The sequence below is a fragment of the Coloeus monedula genome (genome assembly GCF_965178545.1).
Source record: "Coloeus monedula genome assembly, chromosome: 1".
Taxonomy (NCBI): domain Eukaryota; kingdom Metazoa; phylum Chordata; class Aves; order Passeriformes; family Corvidae; genus Coloeus; species Coloeus monedula.
The window spans coordinates 43755706-43776135 of record NC_138781.1 but is presented as its reverse complement, the minus strand read 5'-3'; the positions used below and the strand labels follow the sequence as shown (position 1 = coordinate 43776135).

The 20430-nt window shown below is 38.7% G+C and overlaps 1 protein-coding gene across 1 annotated transcript in view; it reads right to left on the bottom strand.

Moving 5' to 3' along the window:
- Positions 1–873: 873 nt before the first annotated feature.
- NEK11 (NIMA related kinase 11) overlaps positions 874–20430 on the bottom strand; it is a gene marked incomplete at both ends in the record, with an annotated part of 78598 nt that continues 59041 nt past the window's right edge. Inside the window, 4 exon segments of the mRNA XM_082282732.1 lie at positions 874–1078; positions 13883–13979; positions 19375–19405; positions 19409–19435. Of these exon segments, the coding sequence (XP_082138858.1) occupies positions 874–1078; positions 13883–13979; positions 19375–19405; positions 19409–19435 (360 nt within the window).

Below are 20430 nucleotides of genomic sequence, written 5' to 3'. Positions count from 1 at the left end.
CATCAGGTATATAATCAGAGCCTGATATACAGCTGAAATCAGCAGGAGTGGGATGCATATGAAGAAGGGAGCATAAACACTAGAAAAGAACATTAATGGTAACAATGTGCAAGGCAGGAAAAAAATCAGTTTATTTTTCCATTTTTGAAGGATGAATTTAATCCAAAACTCTTTCTACAGGTACAGTGTGCAACCAGACATGCTTCTTCCATTATGAATATACACACCTATCTCTGTGTATGTGAGCATGCATATATGTATATAAATATGCACATATGTATGTATTTCCACAGTTCCTTTGAAATTTAAACAGATTAAATGCAGCCCTTTTGAATAATCAATAATAAGGCAAATAGGGGATGTGTGGCCATATATATATATATATATATATATATGTTTAAGGGTATACATATATGTATATATATGTTTAAGGGTAAATCTGCCAAATTACAAAAATTATGGGCTTAAATATCATGAGGACCAGTTAGCACAGAAATCAACAGCAGCTGGAGTCTAATCCTGCTTCATTCCATCAGAGGCAGCTTTGCCAGTGATACTCTGAGTGTGAACTGGCATCCAGACACGGCCCAGAACAACCCTCCTTATGTTTTAAGTGGTAGAAAAAGGGGACTCTGGTAACTGTGAATCCTCCCCTCCACTGTCACAAACATCTGTTCTTCTTCCTGCCCCTGTAGTCCGTGCCATATTTACCCATTTCACACTGCTGTGTGGACTCTCAAATGGTGCTTACCCACGTGCTTAGGTACTACATTACCTTCAGCAGTGTCCCCCAAACACCACCTGTACTTGCCTGCTGGCCTGAAGGAGGCCCCTTCCCCCTCTGTGCCATTTCCAGCTGCTGCGGACACACTGTTACAGCTGAAGATGTGGCCCTGAAGCCTGTAGCTGTTCCTCGAAGTACAGCAGCTGATCCACTTCAAAGCAATCACTTGCTCTAGACACCAGTTTCTTCAAACACCTCCTGATCTCCTCCTCACTGGCATTCTGCTGTCTCGCTTGCTTGAGACAGCTGTACATGGCCTCAAATGCCTCCACTCCCAGCTTCTCAATGGCAGATCTGGGGATAAATATTATAGAAAAGGTCAAGTAAAAGTTAATTCATGTTAAATAGTAACACAAGCATTAACTAGTACAGATTTCTTCTAAATGCTGTAGGTTTGATTAAAATGAACCTACATGATGCACCCTGTTTGTCTGACAGTAAAAGGAACTAAAGTTTCCTGGAGAATTTCTCCATGATTGTTTGCCATAGCAGGAGCCCAAGAGTAAAAACTGGGCCATAGTAAAGTCATGGGAAGCATGGTCATCGTCTTTGTTGCAGTCCAAGAATCCTCTCCACGCTGTCTGACAGACTCTTTTATCTACAGCAAGTCTGGTAAACAGACACATATTACTGCCTCTGGATTTCATCAAAACCAAAAGGAGCAACCCCAGTCAGCCAAACACCAGTAGCATTTTACGTGAGCACACTTTCTTATTCATTGTTTTATTTTAGCTTCTATGAAATACAAGAAAACCATTGTACAAGCTCAGCATGAGCTAACTTGACACTTTTTTATTTTCTACAGTGCTCTCCTTTTATCAGAACACAGATCTGTAACTCAGTGACAAAATACACATTCACAGCACACACTCTTAATGTTGATTTATAAAAAAGATCCATTTGAAAATGGCAAGACAATGAACAGCATTTCTTCCTCCTAAAGGAAAAACATCTTTAAATTCATTTATCACAGGTAACACAAAATTTTTCACTCAGTGATGGCTTCATATTTTGAGGAAAATACCTGGGTAATTTTCCTTCAGTGTATCAGACTATCTGTCTGCTCCTCATGCTTCTGACACAGGATTTGTTTTCTTTCACTAAACTTTTACATGTTAGAGCAGTTGAGATTTGGTTGTCTTTTAGACAAAAAGGAGGTTCTTGGAAGGGAACCATGTCACATGGTGCCTGCAGTAGGCTCCTCAGCCAGTGCCTGAGGCAGCAGGAGCTGGGACACCCTCAGCTTGTGGTTGTACCAAGATGAGCTGTACAGGGACAGAGAAGGGGATTGGACGTGTCTCCTGGTGCCAGCATTAAGGCTTAGAACTTCAGTAAGTGTGCATGTAGGTTCAGAGGGAGCAGGCACACTTCCCATAGTAGTTTAAAAGGTTAAACCGGCCTCCCAACAACAACATCACAAACTGCAGTTGTAGTTTTTCCTTGTTTTGCACTGATTTTGCTACATGTCTAACACCAGGGCAAGGTCAACTGTTCTCACCCAATAGCACAATCAACCTAACAGTGTAGCTGCTTTCCATCAGTGGTCATCCTGTTACTGCTGAGGAATAACATCATAATGAAATGTTCAGCCAGTAAGAGTCCATACTATGTAAATTCCTCAATTCTTAGGAAAACATTGCAAAGAATTTTACTTTATTGCTTCTCAAACTTGTCCCATCCTACTTGCTCTCTGCTTTTCTAGCACCTCAGTCATGCCCAGGTGTGATCCTCCTTAGGCTTCAGGTCACCCCTCCTGCTGGTTCCTGACACAGAGGCAGATGAGGAACCTGGGGCAGAGAAAGCCAGGACCCAGGATCAGAAGTCACAGGGCCAAGCTGGAATCTCTACAGGTCCAGACCTGACTCAGTCCTGCTTCCTGTAACTAGAAACTGCCTTTTTCTTTTCTACCAAGAATGTAGTTTAGGAGATAATAAAAACTGTTGGAAATAATTAATTCTCAGACACTGGAAGCCTAGGGATTGGATTACCACTGAAAACTAAAATAATGACCAAAAAATTGACAAATAATGTACATTTCTTTAAAAAAATCATCAAAAATATCACAATTTCTCTCCAACAGTTAAAAATCAATACATGAGAAGCTATCCTGAAACCACTGCTACTTCATCAGTGCCTTTAATGACTCCTGTCTCCCTCTTAGACAAGTATGTTTAATTTTTTGGCAGTCCTGTCTATTTAAAGATGAAAAATTAAGCAAACATGTACCTTGGGAGTACTGCTTCTGCTAATAAATGTGACCTGCAGATTCAAATCTTCTCTGTTCAGCTTGGCAGAGCATGCAAATCAGCTAATCTGTATAATAGCTGATACAATAGAATTAAGGGGGAAATGTTCATAGGTTGAAAATTACGGGGTAGGTAACAAAAATTATAACCTGCTTTTACAAAAGAAGACATCAGGCTCTGTTTGGACTTGAGAGCTGCATTAATACAACTCTGCTACCACATCATGCCTCACAGAGGCAGAAGTGTGGGATCTCAGAGAGTAAATGCCAAAGAGGCATCACTGAGTGAATCGATCATCCTGATGGAGGGAGGAGGGAAGGTGCTTCCTGGAAAGCAAGGTTTGTCCATTATGGCCCTGGTCCCATGCTAGGGGATATTTGTCCATCCATGTAAAATCCCATAGAGGAACAATTACAGACTGCTATTTCACATGAAATAGGGGATACCTGCACTAATGTTTTGAAAAGAATAAAAGCCTTACCATGAAATGTGCTGTGAGAACAAGTGCAGAACTCCCATTTACATTCATGTGGTCATCCATCTTTTCTGATTTACTGGCATTTACTCTCTTTGTGCCATCCTATAGCTTACTCACCTGTAAACTCACTATGAGTCATCATTACTTTCTCAGCCAAGATGACACGAGCAAAGGGGATACCTGACATCTGAGATTTCATTACTGTGACAAAAATTGTGGGCCACACCTCCATCCCACACTGCCCTAAATGGTTTTTCAGCGTGCTGAAATCAAAGCAGCTACATTGGGCTCCACCAATCAAGGGTCTGGCTTCAGCTGATACGCAGTAATGTGCTTCAATGTTGTATCTCAGATTGTTCTTTCGTTTCTTTGTTACAGAGTCTTAGATAGACAGAGGGATTCATGGAGCTCAGCTTCCCTCACTCCTGGCTGCAGAGAGCAGCCCCAGTGCGCCAGGCAGAGGAGGCACAGGGCTGGAGGCATGCTGTGACCACTAACACGCTGGCTGCACAGCAGATATTGCCAGTGTGGGGACTCTGTCACCCATGGAAGCTGTGGCCTGAAAAAAAATGCCTCTTGTTGCCAGCTCTTGTGCAGCACACAACACATGGCTGAGAAAATTAACTGCAACAAGACCCAAAGGCCATATTGATATTTGATTTGTGGATAAGGATGGAGCATGGATGTAAAATAGAGACTTGGTTCTATCAAGGACAAGGCACTTCTGAGCATGTGAGACACAGTAAAGAATATCAGCAAAATCATAGGCACTGCTGGAAGTAGAGGGGAGCTAAATTGGACCCTTGAGAACTGCAATTTTTAGACACAGGGTGTCTAAAACCATTCCAAGTCATTTAGTGGATCTGGGTGTAAATGAATTTATCAGGCTATCTGGTGATTTGCAGTTGATTTCCTACGCAACAAGGCAAAATTGCTAAAATTTGACAATTTAATAATGTTGTGTTCTCAACTGACTGAGGAAATTGTAAATCTTTCCCTGGGTGAACGAAGAATTCTCTATTATCCCATGGGTCTTTATTTTGACTATTCTGCTACCAGCTACATATTAACATCTCCTTTCTGGCTTGGAGATCAATTACAATCCACCTACCTTTACGCCACACTGACAAAAGCCACAAAACAAGATTAATGCTGAGGTTTGTGCTCCTGCATGGGCATTAGCAGCTGGGTTAATACCTCTCAACAACTTGTCGTGACCTGCCTTGAAGGGTAACTATGACACAAATCAGCAGCGAAGGGGCTTTTCAGCTTCTCACTTTCCAATGTCATTCAGCATGATGGCAACTATAATTTAAAGCCATCCTGGTTTCACTGGTGCCTTCAGGGAGCTGCCTGTGGTCTGTGCAAGGAGGGGCTTTGCCCAAGCCACTACTGAACACACCATGAAGTCCCTTGGGATCAGGCACCAGCAATAACATCTCACCAGTGCCATAACAGGCAACAAACACACTGCTCCTAAGACAAACGCAGAAAACTCAGTTATTTCAAAATACTAGTTACTCATGTCTACATCAGTGTAAACCTTAATAAAGAAACTTTCTAGACATGGAATACCCATTCCAGTGAGCATTTATTTATCCTCTTGAATGCAGCCAGGCCACCTGCATCCACCACCAATGAGCACATTGTAAAGTAGAGAGCAAATCTGTGGTTTTTGGGCTCATGGGGCATAAAAGCAAGTGCAGGGATCTTTGAAAGAAAAATTTCAGTTGATGCCTCTAAGTCCTGTTCTTCCTAACTCAAGGGAATCCCCATGGAGTCCAGCAGTATTACTTTGGATTCTCATCAACACATCCAACAATGATCTGTCTCTGAATTAATACTATTTCCAAGCATCAATTTATTAACCCTATATTTCTCTTTAAAACAATACTATCATGCCACTTTGCAGCTAACCAGAAGTGATATGAATCTCAGTGAAAAAGATTGTTACATTTGTCTCCTGACATGACTCTGCAAAAGAATCAGGAAATTACATATCCTTAGTCTCATACAAAATATTGTTTTCTAACTGTACCACAAAATCTTAGGACATCTGCTGCAGCATCTCATGGTTCAGTAAACAAACAGGTTTATCTCAGTCAGAACACAAAAGATCTCTGTCCTCTCGAGTTATCTTTCTGTCATTCGGTTTGATGGCCTTACTTGCTATGAATGATTAAAACTTTGACACTTGAAAGAAATGGCTCTGGGTTCAAATCTTTATTTGCAGTAAAACTTCTCTGTTGCTGTTTAAAGACCCTTTGAGATCTGCTAGGAGAAGAGTATAATAAGTTCCATGATTCAGGTTTTAGGAACTTATTTCTAAAGGTAGGGCCTTTCTAGTTCTGACAGCTGTTCAGCCTTGGAAATGTGAAAAAAATGGCTAAGTCTAAGAAAAGGCCTTATTGGAAAAAAAAAAGGTAATGGAAAGTATTATTATATAAAAGCCAGTGAGAAAAGAAATATGAATTGTTAATATTAGCCCCTGCCTTCACCTTCAAGCCTCAATGGACTTTGACCTTCCTCATATTACTGCTGAATGAAAATTTCTTCACTTGAAGACACAATGATAATTTTCATAATTCATCCTTAATTACTTCATAATTCCTGAATTAAAGCACCTTAATTTGATTGCAAACAAAACTCTCTGATGTCCTACTTCAAAGACCTGCAAAATCTAAACCATATTTAGAACATGTTTTCCCATGAGCTAAGAAGGATCTTATTATTAAAAGATGTAGACACACAGGTGAAGAAATATAAACAATAGTATTCTCCATGCACCTCATTTTCAGAGATAAATTAATTTATAAATTGGGAATTGAAGCTGACATCTGCGCTTGGAAGAAGTATTAATTAGAATTTAGAGCTGCTAGTTGAATTCTAGCTACTATCAATTTAGAAGATGCTTTATCATATGATAAAATGTGCATTTTTTAGTTTTTCCCACAGAAGGAAACAAATTACAACAAAACACAGTCATTTAAATCAAACCTGAGTATTGCAATTGTAAAGTCTATCTATATTCAGAAATTTACTACCAATACCAAAAATAAGAGAGGAAACATACTTGCTTCTATAGAGCTATTCTTCATGAGGTAGGGTGGGTGAAAATTACACTGTTTCACTGTGCCCGTGAAGAATTACCCAAAACACACTTCAGTTGCAATAGCTGGGCTGCAGTAGCTTTATACACAGTCTGAGATTTCCTAGCCTGGCTATAATTATTTAAAAAACATCCTGATTTTTAATAGTGTCATGGCATACAAAGAGTCTTTGAAAAGTCATCCGTTTAATTCCTTCAGCATCACTGATCAAGATAAAGCAGAAACTCATGGCACATTTAACACATGCCTGATGTTATTTGCTTTGTTTATCAATGCATTTGTTTTATACAGGTATGTTTGATGAGCAGCACAATATACAGCTACTTCTTGAATGTGGGCATGAAAGCATACAGTAGTCACCTCTGAAAAGTCAATAATTATACACAGATCTTGTAATAATTTAGGAATATTACTGCATTCTCCTTTGTTCAGCTGTGTGGCTATACAGTTAATGATGATTTCCTTTTACATGGCCTGATATTGGGAGGGAGTCTCTTCCAGTTTAGGATTTCACACCAAAATTACAGTTATAAAACTAACAATTTGCCTATCAGAGAAAGGAAAAGGTACTTATGCATTTCAATGAAACAGTCAGAATACTAATTACTATATATATGTTTTCTCAAGCCAAGCTTTGTCTTTAGCCATATTGTATTAAGTGTTACCACTGGATGTAAAACAATGCATTTCTGAGTTAGCAATTAGCCAGTCTCATTAAAAGGTTGTCAACGTATCAGGTCCTTCAATGGAGAAATTAATGTAATCAGCTGGTATGGAGATGGACAAATCTTGATAGAAATATCACAAACACCACAGTAATTTATTCACAAAATTTCCAGCTTGGCTTGTGCACTGTACAGCCACAGAGGGAGGTGAAGCAGCATTCAAGCTCTGAGCTATGACAAACACCCATACAAGGTTACAGCAAAAGTAAAATTACTCTTACACAATCCAATCAAAAAGGCATTTTAAAAGCTGAAAAAAACCCCAACTCCTGTGGAATGTGAGATGCCCAATTATGGCAAATAAATAAGCATGTGTATACATATACATAAAAATATACACTAATGTATACACAAAAAAACACCCAAATCTGTTTGCATAAAACTTTATGCAAACAGTTTTTTGGACATCAACCATTCGGGCTTAGCTCACATTTAAATCCACCCAAGGGGGCCTGAAGCTAGGTGGATTAAGTCCACAACTTCTTTCAAGTCTCTTTTCACATCTGTAGCCCTTTAAAAAGTTCCTAGCACAAAACAGGACTAAGGAAAATTCATGTCTTGGCAGAGCCATACAATTCCATGATGACACCATACTACAGAGAAAGAAAGAAAAGCAATTACCAACTATGGACAGTAGATCTGTGTTTTTCAGAAAGGCCTAGAAAGATTTATGCATTCAGTTTCTTCTGGATCTGCATCAAAATAACACAAGCTTCACAGACCTGTTTAGGCATTTAAAGAGGTAGATAGAAGTCTAGTACTTTTATTTTTTTCCTAAAAAGAAAACATTTATTGTCTCCCAAAACAGAGCCCTGGTCATTCCTCCATCAAATCTCTTGGAAAATTCCCTACCTATAGTTCCCTCAAGTCAACTTCCCAAGGTTGCAATGCTGCTTCTAGTAAACACTGTCAAAGTTCTTTGAGTGGTTCTGTTTTGAAAACAGACTTTATAATTAATGCTGCATGAAAGCATTTTCACATTTGCAAACTATTGACAAAATCAAGGTACTGGAAATCTGAACAGCCTGATCTATGCATTGGGTATGCACAGCAGGAGAAACTAGGGAAACCATGAACATGTTTTGTGCAAAACAAAAAGAAGTATAAGTCAAACTCTCTGAATGCTTTGAGTGTTTGGTGCCACTTGACATTTTAAAATGAGTGAGTCTATTCTTAAAAGTTCAGGTGTTTTGCTACTGAAAAGCAATTTTCAAAGTGAATAAAAACTCCCTCCAGTGCTAAAGCAATTATAATATTACTGTCCACTTAAAGAAAAGTTCTTAAAAATTCAGAGTAACAGAATGACTCATGATCTATGACATACAGCTCAGCAGAGAAGATGAAAAAATCTGAGTTTTCTTTATCTAAGTAAGTTCACAAAATATTACATATTGTTTTAAAGGTAGGACATGAGGTTCAAGTAATGTGCAAAATGGGCAAAAAATGAGCATCCCAAGAAAATGCATCAAACTTTAATTGTGCCCCAATACTCACTCATTCTAACTGCCAAGTTTGTTCTCATTGCTCATTTCAAAGTGCACCATAACAAATGTAAAGATGCTAAGAACTGCTGAAATTATGGTGTTGGAAGGTGATGTGTTCTTCCCATCCTCAGATGCAGGAGGAGCAGCATAAGAGACAAAGCCCATTTTTGTCATGGAAAGGGGAAGAGTATGGACAGTGGGAAGAAGCTGAATGAAGACCCATAGAAAATGCCTGAGGAATTAGACCATCAGGTCCAACTTCAGCCTTGAAGGGTACTGCTGCTTCTGCTGCAGAGGACTCCTAAACTTCTGAGCAGTAGCCGCTGTCTCACTCATCTTAATTTCTTCTTAGACAGGAGGAGCCCAGGATTCACCTGTTCCCACTTTCTCTCTCAGTCATTGCCTTGGGACAGCAATCACTCCTGAGCCAGGAGCATTCACTCACGTCTCCCTGACAGAAGCCAAGAACCAATATCCCAGCTTGGTCACACACAGGAACGGTTCAATCTTCCAGTGTTCCTGCTGAGTTTACTGTACTCTCACTTGTAAAGCAAACAGCAAACAGCAAACCCAAAATACTTTCTTCCAATTTGGGTCTGGAAGGTAACAGTGCAATTATCTTAAAGTAGATTTTCAGTAAAAGAAAGAGAAACTCATGGACTAAGATGTTTAATGTGTTTCCATAATGAACTCATTGGGCTCATCTGAGACCGGCCTTTAAAATGAGGTGTAAGAAACTGTGACAAGTAGGATGAATATGTAAACAAAATTTTGGCTTAGCGCATGGGATGCAGAAAACTATAGTCATGCTGTAAGGTGTCTTGGGATCACCAGACAGAAATTATTACCTGAAAAAGGAGTGTTGGACAGAACACAGTAGTGTGTGTAAGAGGAAATTCAATGCTCAAAACCATTTAAGGATCAATACCTTCAGGAGTACTCTATTCATCTGCAAAAAACAGATAGTGGTAGCTCAGACAGGGCCAATAAACTTCCTTACCAAATATGTCTTTTGTCTGTGAGAAGACATCTTATTCCTCAAGCATGTTTACATCATGACACCTTCAATGTGACAGTCAATGACAATCAAAAGGTCACTGAGAAGTTTTTTAATCAAAGTCTTAAAAACCAATTAGCTTTTCTGTATTTGTTGCTTTTGTCTTCACTAAGGATCCTCTCAAAGATGTCAATAACAAAACCAGTTTCACTTGGCTCAGAAAGATCTACTCCACATATATTGAAATAGTACATCAAGTAAACAATTTCTTTACTGTAAGAATTTTTTTTTAATTGCACACATAAATGTACAAAAAGCCTTCTATACTTCAGACATTTTAGGACTACTTATCTCAAAGAACATCCAGTGCCTACTGAATGACCTCAAAACGACCTTTCTTTCTGAAATTTTAAGATAAATGGTGCATTTGATGGCAGCATCACAAGCACAAGAAGCATATATACATACTGCTCCTGAGTCTAAGCCAGTAGTGTTACAAGCATTCACAGGACCAGAACAAAAATATCACCCAATGCCTTTTCTTCATGATTTCTGAAAGACTGCTTTACTTACACTCAGCAGGAGATGATGAAGTCTTTTGCTTGTTCATGGTATGCTGCTGCGCGTAAGACTTTGGGGACTGACTAAGAGGTGCTTACTGCTGGGTTAAAGGATTTTAATTTACTTAAAATTTGGGGCATAAAAGCCTTTTCCTTTTACTGCCACACATTTTACTGAATTCTAAAGTGCATATTAAAGTTCATGGCTATTAAAATGACTGATTGTAGACATTCGTGGATATCTCCACAAAGGAGCACGAAATGATCTGTACTAAGTTTTTTGTATGGACCTTGGGGGAAAAAAATTAATTGCTGCTACTACAATTTAATATGACGGGAAAAATGCTCTGGCTTGAGGAGTTGCTTCTGAAGAACAGCATGGTTCTCTTCTGAGATGCAGAGTTGGAAAGTCTCTGTGGGGGAACACCAGTGGAACAGTCATTCGTTTGTCTTCATGGATCCCTCCATGAAGGTAACTTGGCTCTGGATAGCATGTGACAATAACGCTTCTCACACCTGGCATGCACCAAGTTACCCAGTAACATCAAGGATGGGAAGCACCAAGAGAATTAGCTTGTGGGCTAGTGAAATGACTCCTCCCATTTTCTGCATCTAACATGATTCCTCAGTTTCAAAGCCCAATATGAGGAATAAGAATCTCGTAGCTCCGGTTTCTGTATTTGGTTGACCCCTCGCTGCTGGCATGCAGGGCTGGGAAGGAGCATAATGATAACCTTTGTGGGAGCTAGTTCAAAAAATGGAGATTTCTTATCGACACTGCAGATCCCAATATCGAAATGTTTAGCACTGGAACGGAAATTTTTGTGGAGGGAATGAATTCTGCTTGAAAGGTAAAGTTAAATCTCTGCTGTTATACACTTTATAATGAATTCTGATACCAAATATAACAAACTAGAAATTGTTGTCACTGGAGTAGGTGAATTTATCATGACTTTTACTGAGAGGACAGCAATTCACATTGATGCTGGATGTGATCAGCTGGAACAGATAGTGCAATGGTAATTGGAAAGAAAAAGTCTGGGGAAAGAGTCAGGGGCTGTAGTGAAGAAAAAGCCATTTCTTTCCACTTAAAATGGGAGGAGACCAAGCACTCCTACCTACCATATTCAAGAATATCAGTGACTTCCTTCTGTATTCCCATAAAGATTTTTAGCACAGCTGCCCTCTCACATGAGTATCCTTGTCAAATCCTGCGTAAGAATATAGTAGAAGCCTCCTAAATTGCTGCTCTGATACACAGCAAGTCAAAGAAGGCACTTAGTGCAGTACACTGCAGTAACTCAAGCAATGACACATAACATCTTGTCAAGTGACTGTCTTGCTACAGTTGTTTGCAAGCCCACATTATTCACGTGTCAATTGGAAATGGCTAAAAGGCACTTTTGCTGTTAGACTCTGTGTTATTTTAGATGAATCTACCATTTTATCAGAGCTACTGATCCTTTCTTCCAGTAAGGTCATCTGTAATGTGTGGGCACAAAGTTTCTTTATGAGCAGTTCATGACATAGGAGTCTCCCTCATCAGAATCTATTGCTCCTAAACATCTAAAAATGGTGCAAATCCCAAGCCTTCATAGTCCTCTTTCTACAGTGACTTGGCACCCAAACAGATTTTACTGCACCTTCACATTACTTCCCCTGCTCTGCTCTTCTCTTTCCTTATAGGAACTCCAGCTACTCAGTTTCTGTAAGACAAATCCCTCACATTGTCTCCCTCATCAGAAGCTGTCATCTGGAAGATCACCCCCAGAAGTCTGCATCTACCTGAGTAAAACTGAATAGTACAAGTCTAAACTATATTAGCCTTGCTTATGTGGCACTGCTGTGTGGATGACATTCAACAAACACATCATATGAAGTTTGCCAAGGGATGAGCAGAGAATCTGTGGCTTTCTGTATTGATTCACAGCCAGATGTGCTTCCTTCTCACCACTGAAAACCCCACTGTGCCTGGTGTGCAGATTGGCCACGGGTCAGAGTTTGCAGCGATCTCCTTGACTATCTACATGCTGGGTACTGTGCTCACTCACTTGTGCCTTAAAACTTTACCTTTCAAGCAATTAAGTCCTTTCTCACCTTTACATAGTCAGAAAATGAAAAAGTCACCCTATCTCTTGGAGGAAGGACAAAAACGTGAGTCACAACAAACTGTGAAAACCATGAAGCTGCACTGGAAAAACAGAATTTGAAAGAAGAGATCTAATCATACCTCAGCCCTAAAAGTAATGACTATGAAGTTCAAATATTTTAAGTTTTATCCAGCAACCATGAGAACACAAGGTGAAATCTAAGTTTAGTGGGCATTTTGACTAAAAACCTCACCTTGCAAGTAGCTGGCACAAAACAATGCATTACTTTATTTTTGTAAGTAGTTCCCGTGAAAAGAGAACAGAAAGCAATACGAGTGGAAGGCTGTGAGACCTGGGACTGGTTGCACAATAAAAGCTAAGCCATGAAGTGAAACCCTGGGAGCTGTTGCATCTTGAAATACCATAAAACCAAACAACTCCTATCTGGACTAAATGTGGTTGGTATTTTCCTGAAATACATGGTGATTTGTTTTAAACAGTGATTGTTATCACTGCTGTTGGAACTGTACTCATTTTCTTTAGAGGACTCAAATAACTATTAGCATCTACTGTTTGAACTTATTTGCATTCCAATAACATGCACCACATTATTGGCACTGTCCACCTCCACAAGAGAAAAATGCCCTTTTTTAAAGAGTTTATAATCTGAGAACAGTTGAATCTTGCAACATTGCAAAGAATATTTGAGTTCAGAAATAATACACATCACTATGGTTATCAGATCAGCACCTAAATTAGGATGCAATAAATCCTGGAAGGCCAGAAATACTGACTCAAGATAAGGGCTCAAGATACTTTAACCAGTATGTTCTAGAAAGGAAACACAGATCTTTGTTTTATTAAGACACTGAAACCTTTATAAATAAAGCTGGGGTTTCAGCAATGCTGAAAACAAGTAGACAATAAGTTTCAAAGGGAACTGCCCATGTAAATTCCTCTGTCTCATTTGAAAATCCCAGCCAAGAGCAGCAATTTTGTCTGCTTTAAAACATCATATCACCACGGGAAACAGACTCATTCACTTTTCATTCCACGCAAGAATGAAGTGTGGGTGAGGGAGCAAATGTGGTGGTAATGTGTACGTCTGCAGGTGATTTATGGGCATGTGCTGTGCTAATAAAGAAAGTGAAATTCAGAGTGACACCAAGAGCAATTAAGGCAAACTAGAGACTGGAGTGATGTCAGTGATTGTGCAGCTTACAAGTAAACAATCGGAAGTGAGGGTCAACTTTCATCCTCTCTGGAGGTAAGTAGGCAAATCTGTAAACACCTTATCATCCATTTCTTCTTGTTGATGGGATTTTGGGGTTTTATTTGCTGTGCTTTGCAGTTTTTCAAATCCATATTCTTTGCCTGCACATTGGTAACTCATAAATATGCTACTTACTCCCTCATGTGTTTCAGCTTGGTCTCAGCCATTGCACTGTTGAGAGCTCTGAATCCCTGGGGCACCCCTGGAGACACTCCGGTGACAGTCGTAGAGCCTACAAATCAATGCACAGACACACAACCTTTTTCACCTTCATCCCCTGAGCTCTATTGCAGAATCAAGGGCAGTCAGAAGGAGGAAGACTATTCCTGTTTCTCACAAGGCAGTGCCACATTAATTAAAGATGAATGAGATTATTAAATGCACATTAAGGGCAACTCCTTTCTGAGGGACAAGTAGGTTTATAGCTTAAAGACACCAGAATTGTAAGAACAATTTTCCTTCTGTATGATACACAAGGAATTACAACAGAAAGGACAATCACTTGAGGAAGTGCTGGGACAGATTAACATCCAATAACATTAAATTTGTTTAGGTAATATGCATTTTCTTCCATTGTTTTTGTACTCATTTTTAAGAGCAAGAACATTCTTTCTAACAGGCAAGTCTCTCCTTTAGCTTCATCATTACTGTAAACTGGAAGTATTTAACTTACGACATCACCTCTCCTTCAGATAAAGCTACTCTTTTTATGTATGAATATATATATATATATAAACAGAATAGATATATATAAACATACCTGTACATGTAAGTACATATGCATGTGTGAGAAATATACATGTGCATAAACACACATGCCCACTCTTTCTGTTTGCAGGCCTTGTGAGCTATTGCAATATTTCAGGACCTAGGGCTCACATACCACTGAGGTACTCATCCACAGGAACACAGAAATGCTGAATCACAGAGGACTGTCAGGGTTATCAGCTCAAATATGCTGCAATTTCATGTAGTCATTCCATCATACAAGTCTGTGGTTTTCCTAAGAAATTTATGTACTTTTTGTTCTGACCGCTCCTATTGAAAGACAATTTCAAAGCCTCACTGGGAGCTGGTGGCTAAAATCTCCCCTCTTATTTCCTGACAAAACTTCTTTATCAAGCAGTTCATGCTCATTTTCCTTCTGTGCCAGTTCTTTTCTTTGGCTTACACAGTTCTTTCCTTCCCTTTTGCATACTCCTTTCATTTCTTTATAATTGGAAAAAGAGATCCTATTTCAGCTTTCCATTTGTTAAGCTAAACAAAGCAGCTATTTTAGCTTCTTCTTGCAAATTGTTTGGCATTAGGATTTCACTTCCCAAAAGAGGAGAAGATGCATCAGGGTGGGACTACATCTTGTGTAAATGTGTGGTCTGTGGCACACAGGACTCAAATTCTGAACAGGTGTGGGAGGGCTCTGCATAGGATAGGAACAAGCCAAAAGTCAAACATGTTAACACAGTGCCTCATCTTAAAGAACACACACTCCCCTCCTAGCAAGGGTTTTTAACTCGTACTCAGCTGGGGTTTGGCTGAGTTTGGATTGCATTAACAGAGATCACATGCAGCCAGAGGGAGCTTGCAGCTACCCTCCCTCTATGAGCTGGTATAGACACCCCCAGAGAACACCAAATGCTCTGGAATGTGCAATCCAAGCTCTCCCAAGAGATCCTATAAGTTAAGATAGATCCTATATCTTACATGATTCTAGACCTTGACCACATACATTTGAATACTGAGATTAAAACTTGCCATTGTGAGTGATCCTACTGAATCACTCACAGTGAGTATCTGCTGGATTCAGAAGTATCCACAGAAGAAATGGATTCCTGATTCTGTTAGCTGGATGGACAAACGATTGCACATTTAAAAACATTTTCCTAGCTTATCTTCACACCTAATGGCTAGGAGTTGTCTGGTGCCTAAGTATTACAACTCAGGTATAGTTAATGCAGTTTGAAAGATGAAAAATGAAGCCCAGTTCTTACTGGCAACCAATTATTTCATCCATTAATGCAAAAAACATTTCCTGATCATTTCCTGTAACAGTACACATGTATATCCATATGTTTTCACATGGATTCTGTAAGCATTCAACTCCTTTAGCAGCACTGGAAAATTCAGCTATCCTCAGGATAGCCCTGAGGAAACTCCAGGTGCTGTACAAAGCAATGCTCATGACTTACTGGGTTGCACGCTCCTCTCTCAGTTGGCACAGCATTAAGGTCCAGATGTAGGGCTGTGGTGCTTGGAAACCAATTAAAAATTGATGCCCTGAGCACCAAGCACCAGTGGCCTAAGGAAAATACAAACCTTGCAGTCTCTTAAGAAACAGTATGTTTAACCACAGGCACCAGATAAATTCTGGCATTGCTATTATTACAGGATATATCACTGTAGTAAGAGCTCAGCATATTTTTTCTGTTTAGTGAATTCAGTATATTTATTACTACAATATTTCCTTCTCCTCTGCCATTTCATTATTAAAGACATCCTTCTTGTTTGTTTTGTTTTGGTTTTTTTTTTTTCCCCTGGGATTTCTGGCTAAATAATTCCTATTTTGTCTACTTTACACATTGGCAGCTGGCCAAGAAAAACTTCATCTCTACATGCAAACTCTCTATCTTCCTCTCCATTTAATATGATTGTCTGGCTACTGCAAGGCAGCATGGACTGAAGATTGTAGAATGCTGCAAAGGTGTGGTTAGACATTAAAAAAATGAATTCTCAGTAAAGACTGCTAAGAGCTTGACACACTGGTGCTACAGCACACCTCAACAAATTTTGCTGGGCTGATTCATAACCATTCCAACTTCTATATCAAGGGTATTTTCTTAGAAGCAGCTACTTGACTGATAATATATTTTGCACCCAGCTTCAGGCATTTTTGTGTACCCACATATGAACACACAAAAAGGAACTATGCTTCTTCAAAAAGTTACCAGATAATTATTTGCATTTTTTATCCAATATATCATTCTTGATCCATTAAACAAAATCAAATGAAACAACAAGAGCAGTGACTTTTCAAAACCAGGTATTGTGGCTTTCTAAATGTATTTGAATGTCTCCAAGTGTCTAACCCAGTATTGCACAGAACAACACAGGGCAAAGGGCAAAAGATCTTTGTCCTCTCAGGTGATAGAGCATCAGTTTGAGGTTTTCACTGAGGATCTGTAGGGAAAGGAATTTATTCACACGTGCATTATCCGGTAAGAGTTTTCATAAATTATGGCTCAAAGGCATTCCTACAAACATTTCTGCTAATGACCAAAGAATTGGTGACGCGCATCTACTGCATTTCTTTGTAAGCCATTGTTTGTTGTGAAGCTGTTATCTCCACTGAATCACAAACTTCTGTCTGTATTTCAGATTTCTTTTCTTTAGCTTTCACTGCTATGCATGAGATCCTACAATGCCTTTTTATACAAGATATAAAAGGTTAGAATCAGATGTGTATTCCTGATCCATAAATGACACAAAGCGACCCAACTGCCCCTAACCTTCTTTTCCTTTATGCCAAGCAAATTTAGTAAATTGTAAAATGAGTTTTTCAAACTCCCTTTTCCTTTGCGGCTCTTTTCTGGGATCTTCCTAATTTTTCAGTTTATCAGCATAGCCTCTCTTATTTCAAATGCACTCCACATGGAGCTGTATAGCCAACACAAAAGCAACTGTGTACCACACTAAAGCTCTGGTATTCGGAGTGACTCTGTGGAACTTCTTGAGGAGAAAACTCAGTTACCTCCCAAGTCCTTTTATAAACACTGAGGTTGATACTAAACAAATTCCACCTGTTGGAAAACAATGCATATTTATTGCATCCTTTTTATCACAGCCTTTGCTGACATAAAAAAAAAAAAGTTCTATTTTTTAGAACTACCAACCACTTGAAACAACTCATAATTTTTCATAATACTTTAACAATGAAGGACGCTACAAGAAATTCTGTTCTGGCCAGATTCCTGCTTCTATTTCCCTATTATTGACATGAAATCCAGGAGTACCCATTATAATTGTGTTGTAGCTCTGTAGCTCAGTAATATGATATTGCTACTGCTTGTACCAGCCCACACATCTGGAACTGAGTCTGCAAGGCTTCAGGCTTTGTCTGATCTTGTCTTGCCTTGACAGAAATTTTGATTTAATTGCTTAGGCTATAGCAGCAGTTCTTCTTAATTACTGTGTAGGGTTTGTTTCCACTTATTCTTGTATCATATAACCTCTATTTTTAGATGGATGTATTTCTTTGGAGAAAATCATACCTAATTACTACCTTAGCTTGGAGAAAGGCTATAGGTTTCAGCACAGACTGGTTGGAGATTTTTTTAATGATAAAAGTACAATTTAATTCTTTAATATTACAATTTTTAAAAGCTTCTTGTCCTTAATATTGAATGAAAAAGATTAAGATAAGGGAGTTTCTAATACTAAGATTGTTTTTAAAACACCACTGTTTGGCTAATATTCTTGTTTGTTCTCAGCAGCCTTCAAGGCAATTCCTCTCTTTAATTAAAATAACAAAATATCAAAGCACAGAGCAAAATTTTGTCCGTATTTTAACTTCTGCAAACCCACTGCAGACAATGATGTTGCAAATGCATAAATGAGTGCAGAATTTGTAGACAGGGGGTTCTCTGCAATGTGAAGAGAAATTGGATGTAAGTGTTCCTTCCTTCAGTCCTGAGGGTCTCCCTGACATGGGACCCAGAAGGTGACCAGTGGCTACAAAACTGTGATGGCCACAGCTTTGACTACTTCCTTTCATCCCTCCTCTTTGGCTCTCTCTTCCCATCTGTCCATGCTCACAAGCAAGGGTGAAACAGAGCTCAGCACTGAAGAATCTCCGGAAGGAGAACTTCCTAGGATTCTCCTGTGTTGTGGTTTTAGAATACCGAGTCAGGTTTATCCCGACTGAACGAATGCAAATGAAGCAACTAAATGAGACTGCAGTTCCCATGGGAGCCTTTGGGAATTTAGCTGGCCTTTCATGCAGCTCACACTCAGGCTGCTGCTGGCACAGTCCCACCCAGTGGCCTCCGAGGACAGCAACTACAGCAGCCACAGTAAATATCTTCTTTCATATAAGTTTTCTTTTTAGCTTTTAAGTAGACCACAGGAACCCAGGCTTTCAAACTCTAAATTTATAGACAATATTTTGCCAGAGATTTTAGGATTAAATTACAACCTTAAATTCTCACTGTTTTCTTTGTACCTATAATGAGATACTGTAATATAAATTAAGTATTATTCAAATCTTGATCATAATTTTTAAAAAATTAAATATTTTAACACATTTTATCTTATTGTTACCAGGACTTAAAACTATTAAATAGCTTATATATCCTCAAATATTTTCCTCTGGAGAAAAAATGACAGTAGCCAAGTTTTTGTTAACATTTTACACTTCTGACTATCATGCTATATGGCTTTATTTTTTTCAAAGCACTTAACTGCTTATGCCTTTTCTTTTGGTATAATTATACTTCTCTGCAGTAGATTAAGGAAATAATTTTCAAGGAGATCACATTTTTTGAGTTATTTTGTTGCAAAATGGAAATAGTTGGACTGCGATGCATACAAACTGCTAATACCTGCTGCTATCTAAAGAAGAGATATCACCTTACCCAATGAGCTGCTATTCAGGACACTCTCCACTTACTTAACCATTGCCTCCATATCACTGTCCTGTGAACAAATGAAATAGGAATAGCATTAGTGTGAGCACAAACTTAAATAGAAATGCTATGTACCAGAGGTACAATCCCACAAGCACAGAGGATATCACACCAGTAAGTGTCAAGACTAGACTTTAAAGAAGTTACATTGCCCAAGACTTTTTCTATGTTTTCTTCTCCTAAAACATCAGGCCTTGGAATGATGTTATAACCAAACAATTTTTTAAGTCAGATTCCTTGTAGATACACAAGTGTTTAGAACAACTGTGCGTAAGTTTAAAGGAGATATATTTACTGTGGAGGGTGGTGTGCAGTGTCTGAAAATACACCAGCATTTTATCATCAGTTAGTCCTGGAATATCTAAGACAATATTACATTGAAAAAGGCGATTATATACTTTTTAACTATGCCAAGCTTTTTTATGCTTATGATAGTTGCCCACAGTAAATTAATACTTATCCTTCGTGTAATTGCATCTACTTGCGTGTCTAATAACAACAACTAATTGAAAATTTTTTAATTAAGAAGAGATTTTAACATTTTTATATTTCAAGTGCTCTCTTACCAAACAGATGGCTAACAGTTTTTCCATGATATCTTTCATATGAAATGCTGTTTGTGTACACAGATGAAATTTAAAGTTCTGGCCATTAAGCGATGATAGCTGTCCAGGAAGCACATCACAATTTAATGAAAGTCCAAGAAAAACTTGGACTCTGACTGTGTAGAAGCTGCTGCCATATCATATTTGACAACACAGCTTTCTTGACTATTTAAAACTGACAGTCAAAATCTTGACCTTGCTAGAAAACACGTCAAAAATACACATTTTAAAAAAATATTCAGCACTCTATGCCTTTAAGACTTAAAACAATGGAATAAAAAGAAACAATATTGACATCCACTTCTACAATGGACAATCTGCTTTATGTTCTGTGATCTTACTAAAAATGCTCATTCTAAATTTCTCAAACTTAGGAACTGCCAGGAGACCTAAACAGGAC